The sequence below is a fragment of the Coturnix japonica genome, chromosome 28, assembly GCF_054131305.1.
Source record: "Coturnix japonica strain WE chromosome 28, WE-NBRP24, whole genome shotgun sequence".
Taxonomy (NCBI): domain Eukaryota; kingdom Metazoa; phylum Chordata; class Aves; order Galliformes; family Phasianidae; genus Coturnix; species Coturnix japonica.
The window spans coordinates 6,352,160-6,361,220 of record NC_140690.1 but is presented as its reverse complement, the minus strand read 5'-3'; the positions used below and the strand labels follow the sequence as shown (position 1 = coordinate 6,361,220).

At 53.1% G+C, this 9,061-nt stretch overlaps 1 protein-coding gene across 1 annotated transcript; it reads left to right on the top strand.

Moving 5' to 3' along the window:
• The first annotated feature begins 293 nt into the window (after window positions 1-293).
• LOC146756198 (uncharacterized) lies at window positions 294-4,083 on the top strand. The gene is made up of 3 exons (XM_085524823.1): window positions 294-386; window positions 576-1,022; window positions 1,441-4,083. Exons 1-3 carry the CDS (start codon window positions 294-296, stop codon window positions 3,463-3,465), a joined length of 2,565 nt encoding a protein of 854 aa, XP_085380949.1. The 3' UTR covers window positions 3,466-4,083.
• The last annotated feature ends 4,978 nt before the right edge of the window (window positions 4,084-9,061 follow it).

Sequence of the window (9,061 nt, the reverse complement as noted above, 5' to 3'; positions counted from 1 at the left end):
CCACTGCCCCGCCCTCAATTATGAGCTGGGCCAGAAGGCCCCACTGTCCAATAGCACTGAAGGTCACTGCCCCGCCCTCCATTATGAGCTGGGCCAGCACACAGCACAGAAGGTGCTGGCGCAGCACCCCCAAGGCATTCACTGTCTGCACACCCTTGCGACAGGGACGAGAGGCAGTGGGCGCTACGGGGTCAGGGGCATCTGTCCTTGCAGATCCCACAAGTGAGAGTGAGAGTGATTGTTGGTGGCCTTTGGCTACAGCTTTTGGAAGCTGAAGGTCTATTCAGATTCCCATGGCCATGCTGCGATACATTGCAGGACGGGGACAAGCCAAGTGCAGCCGGCCCTCTCCCCGCCGGGGCCCGGCACTGCCCCCAGCCTGCGCTGTGCAGCAGGAGGAGACCAGCTGGGAGCTGGAGGTGCTGCAGGCCCAGCTGGAGGGCGAGCGGCTCCACTGCCAGGAGCTGCAGCGCCGCTGGGCTGCCGAGAGATGTGAACTGCAGAAGGCGGCAGAGCGGGAGCGGCAGCTGCTGACTGACCAACTGCGCTGTGCCTGGGAGAAGCAGCAGGCCCAGGAAGAGCAGCAGCTGAAGGAGTGGGTGCAGCGGCAGCGGGTGACGGGGACCCGGCAGCTGCTGCTCTGGAAGGAGGCCGAGCTGCGCGCGACAAAGGAGCAGCTGCAGCGTGATTGCGAAGCAGCCCTGCGCCAGGCTCGGGAGCTGCAGCAGCAGCTGGCCAAGGTGCTGAGGAACCCCCCCAGCAGCGAGGCGGCCCATGCCCAGCTGCAGGACGTCCTCAGCAAGCTGCGATGCGAGACGGATGGTGAGCAGCCCGCCTGCATCCGCCACCTCCAGCGTCAGCTGGAGCTGGAGAGGAGGCTCTTCACCTTTTACATCGTGGGGAGCTGGGCAGACTTGCTCCGTAACGCAATGTCCTGCTCCCAGGAAAAACAGGGAGCTCTGCACCGCCACCGTGCAGAGCAGGGCTCCAGTCAACCGGCCATGAAGGACGCTCACGTCCAGGTAAGATGACACACTGAGAGAGTGGGGATTGTTCAGCCTGGGGAGGGGAGGCTCTGGAGAAACCACAGAGCGGCCATCCAGTGCCTGAAGGAGAACTGGGGAAAGCTGGAGATGTACTGGTTGTAAGGGAGGGTAGTGATACAACAAAGGACAACGCCCTGAAAGTAGAAGAGGGGAGATCTAGATGAGGTATACGAAGACGGGACACCATGAGGGGGCAGAGGTGCTGGCACAGGCTGCCTAGAGAGTCTGTGGTTGCCACACGCCTGGCAGTGCCCCAGGCCAGGCTGGACGCACCTTTGGGCAACCTGACCTAGTGGAAGTTGTCCCTGCCCTTGGCATGGGCTTGGAATGGGAGAGTCTTGAAGGCCCCTTCCTACACAAACCATTCTGTTATTCTATGATTTTCTGGTTCTAGGTGCCAGAGACAGCCAAGGAAGACCTGGGGCTCCCGGGCAGCCGGCCCTCTCCCCGCCGGGGCCCGGCACAGCCCCCCACCTGCCCTGCGCAGCGGGAGGAGAAGAGGCAGGAGCTGAAGGCACTGCAGGCCCAGCTGGAGGGCGAGCGGCTCCGCTCCCAGGAGCTGCAGCGCCGCTGCGCTGCTGAGAGACGTGAGCAGCAGGAGGCGGCAGAGCGGGAGCGGCAGCTGCTGGCCGACAAACTGCGCTCCAAGTGGGAGCGGGTGCGGGTGTCAAAGCTGCAGCGCCTGCGGGAGCAGAGCCTGAGGCAGTGGCAAGCAGAGATCTGCCAACTGCTGCAGGAGAAGGAGGCCCAGCTGCACCAGATGCAGGAGCTGCTGCAGAAGCGGCGCAACGACACCATCCGCCAGGCATGGCAACTGCAGCGGCAGCTGGTGGAGGCGCTGCTGAGGAGTGACAGCAGCAGAGCGGACCGCAGAATGCAGCAGGAAGTCCAGCGGCAGATCTGCTGGAAGTCCCGTGCAGAGCAGGCCGTGGAGAGCAAGCGCCTCCAGTGTGAGCTGCAGGAGCAGAGAAGACGCTTCCTGCAGTACATCCTGGAGCACGTGGAGGGGCAGCCACGCGTCTTCTTCAACAGGGCCAGGGCCTGCCATCGGGCTGTAGCAGAGGTGGGTGTTCAGGCTACAGAGCAACAAGAGGCCTGCCCACCTGAGCGCAGGGAGCAGCAGGAGCAGAACACCCATCTGCTGAGTAAGCTGAAGGAGCTGCAGAGACGGTGCAGCCTCCTTGAAGAGAAGAGCAGAAGCTCTCAGCAGATGTGGGAGGAGGTGGAGTGGCTCAAGGACAAGATGCGTACGCTCTGCCTCCGTACCCAGCAGCTGCTGGAAATAGTCTGGCAGCTCAAGGAGGCCTCTTGTGCATCCAAAGACACCACAGAGAAGGCAGAGGAGGTCAACCATCTGCAGGGACAGCATTTGGAAAAGGAGGCTGCAGAGCAACAAGAGGCCTGCCCACCTGAGCACAGAGAGCAGCAGGAGAAGAACACCCACCTGCTGAGTAAGCTGAAGGAGCTGCAGAGACAGTGCAGCCTCCTTGGAGAGAAGTGCTGCCTGCTGAGGAGCAGAAGCTCTCAGCAGATGTGGGAGGAGGTGGAGCGGCTCAAGGACAAGATGCGTACACTCTGCCTCCGTACCCAGCAGCTGCTGGAAATACTCCGGCAGCTCAAGGAGGCCTCTTCTGCATCCAAAGAGGCCACAGAGAAGGCAGAGGACATCAACCAGCTGCAGGGACAGCATGTGGAAAAGGAGGCTGCAGAGCAACAAGAGGCCTGCCTACATGAGCACAGAGAGCAGCAGGAGCAAAACACCCACCTGCTGAGGAAGCTAAAGGAGCTGCATAGACAATGCAGTCTCCTTGGAGAGAAGTGCTGCCTGCTGAGGAGCAGAAGCTCTCAGCAGATGTGGGAGGAGGTGGAGCGGCTCAAGGACAAGACACGTACGCTCTGCCTCCGTACCCAGCAGCTGCTGGAAATAGTCCAGCAGCTCAAGGAGGCCTCTTCTGCATCCAAAGAGGCCACAGAGAAGGCAGAGAAGGTCAACCAGCTGCAGGGACAGCATCTGGAAAAGGAGAATGAGATGGCCAAGGAAGACCCGGGGTTCCCAGGCAGCACCAGCAGCAAGCTGCTGGAGCAGTGCAGCTACCTCCAACAAGCCCTGAGGAACCTGGAGAAGCAGTGCCAGGCCCTGAAGGCCCAGAACCACCTGCTGAGAGAGGGACGCTCTCCAGAAGCGTGCCAGAAGCTGCAGAGTCTCCAGCAGGCCGAAGTCAAGCTTGGAGCGCTCAGCAAGCGCCTGGAGGAAAAATGCACACAGCTCCGGGAGATGGGGAAGAAGCTGAGGCTGCACAGAAATCCCAAACAGGAATGCCCCAATCCCCAGGAAAAGCCGGGGGAGTCAAAAGAGTGGCCAGTGGCAGTCTGCATCTACATTTTCGCAGACCATCACCACCAAAACGAAGCTTCTTAGCTCGTCACAGCTACAAAATCCTTATGAGGGCCCTAATGAGGACCCAGAAAACGAGCTTCCACTGACAGCTGGACAATACGTTTACATCTGTGGAGACATGGATGAGGATGGCTGGTTTCTGGGAGAGCTGACGGACGGCACAAGAGGACTGGTCCCTTCCAATCTGGTGGAAGAAGTTTCAGATGATGACCTGGATACCACCGTGCCTCCAGGGCTTCGTGATCTCCTGCTGGATACCGATGATGAAGAGAGACCAGGCAGCAGGAGCAGGGGCAGAAAGTGATGGTCACCATCCAGAAATCTGTGTCCGTGTGTTGGCTCAGCCTGGGGGACGCCGAGATTCCTCTCCATAAGACAGCAACATCCCATCAAGATTCCACCTTTCTGGATGAAGGCTACCTCATGCTCCACTTGATGTTCAAGTGGAGTGTGGTCCATCAGCAGGAAGGCCTTAAAAATTCATCCCTTGTAAGACTGAGAATTTATTTTGGACTGGACTAAAACAACAAAAAACACCAAAAAACACCAAAAAACACCAAAACAACTTTACAAAATTTATATATTATATATTATTTATATATTATATATATTATATTATTATATAATAATAATATTATAATATATATAATATACATTATATACATAATATATATAATATAATAGATACAATAATAAATAATATTATATTATATATATTATAATATTAAAAAAATACTAATAAAAATAACCAAACCCAAAAAGTGTGTCCAGTCTTCTTGTTTTTAGACAGTCTGCTTTTGTAAAGGTACAAGGAAAGGTAGAGGCTGAGGAAAGCTTCCAAAGTCTTTCTCAAGTGCTCTACCTACAAGTACTGGAATCAAGGGAGAAAGGAATCATCACTGCTTGCCTCTGTTCCTGAGCCCTACAGACAGTCTGTCCCAAAGCAGCTGTTTGATCATTTCCATTGGGTGACAATGCATAGTGCTTGCATCGTCTGCAGGCACGGACTCAGATGCAAATCCACATCCTTAACTGTAGGTCCGTACATCCTTTATATACATGCTCCAGCTCCCCCTTGAAATTTTCTGTCTGTCCCTACATGTCAGCAGAGCACTTAGCAAGTCTCCTTCATGTCTAGACACCAACTGCCCATACAAGTGTGTGTGATAATGCACACGGCTGCGGCCAGCACTCTGTGTAAAGAGAAACTGTCAGAGAGCTGCACATCAGGGAGGGGTTCCTTGGTCTCAGCCTCTGCTTGCTTTTCTGGCTGGCTGTGAGGGACGCTCACAACCAGGTGAGATGGCACACACAGGGCATGGATCTCTGGGAGATAGGAGAGTTACATTCCTTGGAGCCAGATGTGCGTTCTTCATTCTCGAGTGTTGAAATCTCTTCTGGTGACAAAGCTGGTTAGACTCAGACAGAGGGATGAGAAGGCCAAAAAGACAGCAAGAGCTGGAACAGTACCTGTGGGAGCTGCTGATGAGCATGGACTTGATCAGCCTGGTTCTCCAGGGAAGGTTTTGGAGAAGGCAAGGGGCAAGAGATGGGAGCGCAGGGAGAAAGCGAGATGCTCTCAGCCAGCATTTCTGTGCCGGGGACAGAAAAGCCACTGGCACTGGAGTTTCTTGCTTGCTTGCAGGAGACTCGAGCTTTGTGGATGTGTCCGTGTATTTCAGCAGGGAGGAGCAGGCGCAGTGAGTGCTCTGCCGAGATGTCATGCCGTAGACATACGATTCTATGGCCCTGCTGGCAGAGGGCTTTGCTGCCTTTCCTCCTCATGAAGGCATCTTGGGCACTGCAGAGTGAGCCTGCACATGCAGCAGAATAAGTGCAGTGCATTTCCTTCCTGATGAATGCAACGGCAACTACAAAAGAAACACGAATGAGTGTGAGTTTCAGAAGAGATTAATGTGCTCTGGACTCTGAGGAAAAACCCACAGTCACCGCTGGCAAGCAGGTGTCAGTCAGCCTTTCAGTGAGGTTAGGGAGGGATGAAACAAGGCTCCAAGTATTTGTTGCACAGTTGAGTTGCTTCCTGCTGTGCTTCACAGCACAACGTGTTTTTATAAAGATGAATGCCTGGGAAACGGAAAGACTACTTTCATACATCTAGTTTGTGTTAGTTGACTGCAGTTCCAACCAGCTGGACATACAGGGGTCTGGCAAATGACACCTGGAAGGAGGTACAGGCAGGAGGCCCAGCACCCTGCAACCTCCAGGTGAGGGAGAGCAGCCAAGGATTCCTTTGGGACCTGCAGGTTCACTGTGTGCAGCATTACATGCAGGAGCATCTGTGTATAGAGATGATGGCAGAGGTACAGAGCTAAGCATCATAGAGAGGGAGAGTTGCTCATCTTGTTTCCCATGGTAAGACAGGAACTAGGAGCCACGAGGAAAATGTGGCCGCATTCTGCTTTCCTCTTCTGTCCCACACCAGCCCCGTCAGAGGGGAGGAACAGCCACGCTTCCACTGAGACGTTCCTCTTCATGCACAAATGAGCGTGCACGGAGCTGTGGGCAGTGCTGGGGCTGCACACACGTGGGTGTGCACAGGTGTGTCCATGCACTGCAGAGATTTGTGCACGCATGTGGGAGGGTGTGCAAGGACGAGGTGGTACGTGTGTGTGTGTGTGTGTGTGTGTGTGTGCAGGGATGGGGTGGTACATGTGTGTGTGTGTGTGTGTGTGTGTGTGTGCAGGGATGGGGTGGTACGTGCGTGTGTGTGTGTGTGTGTGCAGGGATGGGGTGGTACGTGTGTGTGTGTGTGTGTGTGTGTGTGCAGGGATGGGGTGGTACGTGTGTGTGTGTGTGTGTGTGTGCAGGGATGGGGTGGTACGTGTGTGTGTGTGTGTGTGTGTGTGTGTGCAGGGATGGGGTGGTACGTGTGTGTGTGTGTGTGTGTGTGTGCAGGGATGGGGTGGTACGTGTGTGTGTGTGTGTGTGTGTGTGTGTGTGCAGGGATGGGGTGGTACGTGTGTGTGTGTGTGTGTGTGTGTGTGTGCAGGGATGGGGTGGCACGTGTGTGTGTGTGTGTGTGTGTGTGTGTGTGCAGGGATGGGGTGGTATGTGTGTGTGTGTGTGTGTGTGTGTGTGCAGGGATGGGGTGGTATGTGTGTGTGTGTGTGTGTGTGTGTGCAGGGATGGGGTGGTACGTGCGTGTGTGTGTGTGTGTGTGTGTGCAGGGATGGGGTGGCACGTGTGTGTGTGTGTGTGTGTGTGTGTGTGTGTGTGTGTGTGTGTGCAGGGATGGGGTGGTACGTGTGTGTGTGTGTGTGTGTGTGCAGGGATGGGGTGGTACGTGTGTGTGTGTGTGTGTGTGTGTGCAGGGATGGGGTGGTACGTGTGTGTGTGTGTGTGTGCAGGGATGGGGTGGTATGTGTGTGTGTGTGTGTGTGCGCGCGCAGGGATGGGGTGGTATGTGTGTGTGTGTGTGCGTGTGTGTGTGTGCAGGGATGGGGTGGTACGTGCGCGTGTGTGTGTGTGTGCAGGGATGGGGTGGTACGTGTGTGTGTGTGGGGGGGGGGGTGCAGGGATGGGGTGGTACATGTGTGTGTGTGTGTGTGTGTGCAGGGATGGGGTGGTGTGTGTGTGTGTGTGTGTGTGTGTGTGCAGGGATGGGGTGGTATGTGTGTGTGTGTGTGTGCGTGTGTGCAGGGATGGGGTGGTACTTCTCTAAGAACCAAAATGATGGAAAATATGAGCTAAGCTTTTCGTGTTTGCTTGAAGTGCTTCTGGAGTGAGGCAGTCAAGTCTGCAGCTCACAAAAGGTTGTCATAGCACTTGGCACACTGTACCTCATCCTAAATCCAGCTTGCTATCTACTGCGACTGAAACTTTTGAAGTGGAATGGAGATTGCTGCAGGATGGGGAATAAAAATCAGCTCGTCTTGCTGCTGCCAGTATATATGTACAGACTTTAGACTGCTGGGATATAGTGATTGCTGTCCTGTTTATCTGACTTGTGAAGTTTTACATCCTAAATATGTTTTGCTGATCATTTCATTCACGTTAGTGAACAGTGTAAATTAACATTCTGTGCACTAGAAAATTCTGTTATGTGGGGTAAGTTTTCTCCATTCAGAAAGAGATGATAATTTTCACGTTGCTGCAACAATTAAGTTTTGGCATAGACGTTAAGGGCTCTGTAGAGCGAAAATCTCAAGCAGATACCATACCTGGTGTTCTCAAGTGACTGTACATTTTTATTTTGTAAGTTTGGTCATGACCCTAATACAGAGTTCACTACTGGAAATGAAGACATACATGTCTCATGACAGGAAAAATCAAACAAATAAACAACAACAAAATAACCCCACAGCAACAAGAACAAAACCATTAAGCTTACAAGATTCTTTTTAATGGAAATGAAGTAACAGGTTGGAGAAATCTGTTTGTTCGTCCTGTATCAGGAACAGCAGGGGGCAGATAGAAGTAGTTCCTACTTCCAGCAGCTCAACTGCAGCAGGAAAAGCTGGGAATGCAGAAGGAGTGAGAAGATCCAAACAACAGCACAGCATTTTAATATGAGTTTTTCCTGGTGAGTGTTGAGCATTTCTGAACATTGTTCTTAATGTGATATTAAGTTAAAAGATCATAAAATCAGAGAACAGTTTGGGTTGGAAGGAACCTTAGAGATCATCTTATTTCAACGCACCCTGCTGTGGACAAGGACACCCCCACTAGACCAGGTTGCTCAAAGCACTATCCAGCCTGGCCTTGAACATTTCCAGAGAGGGTGTGTCCACAACTTCTGTGAATTCCCATAGGGCCCTTATTAATAATCTTTGATTGTGTGTGAGTGTGTGCAGGGATGGGTGGTAAATGCGTGTGCACGCATGTGCATGGAGTGCAAGGATGGGGTTGCACACATTCATATGAGCGGAGGGGTGTGCAAAGGGGTGGCGTAGCACGTGCATCGGTGTGTAAGCAAGGAAGAGGTGGCACACGTGTGTGTCGGTGGTACATGTGTGTGTGTGTGCAGGCAGGGAGTGCAAGAATGGTGGTGCATGTATGCATGCAGCTGGGGAGCGCAAGGATGAGTTTTTGAGTTAGAATAGTTCTAACCTGGTCTGGGGCTGTGACTACCAATTGCCTTCCAAAGGTCAATTTTCTGCTCTCTTCTACCCGAAGGGCGGTTGCTGCTACGGCTTGGATGTACTCTGGCCACCCTCGTGATACTGGATCTATCAATTTAGATAGGTATGCCACTGGTTGACGCTTATGTCCCCATTCCTGGGTTAGCACTCCCAGAGCTGCCCCTCGATCTACAGTAACAAAAAGCTGGAAGGGCTTCAAGGCAGGAAGAGCTAGGACTGGGGCTGTAATTTGGCCTTGTTTTAATTCTTTTCTTAGTCCCTTCTCTTCAGTAGTCCACTGAAGCATGTTGGGTTCTTCATCTAATAACTTAAGGTATCAGCCCTTGATATTCTGAGCATATGCCTCTATCCAGAGTCTGCAATATCCTACTACCCCCAGGAATTTTCTCAGTTCCCTCTTTGTTCTGGGCATGGGTAGCTCGATAACTCCCTGAATCCTCCCTGGGGTTATTTTATACTTTCACTCAGAGACCAGCTGTCCCAAAGACTTGACTTCTGTTTCCACGGACTGTGGC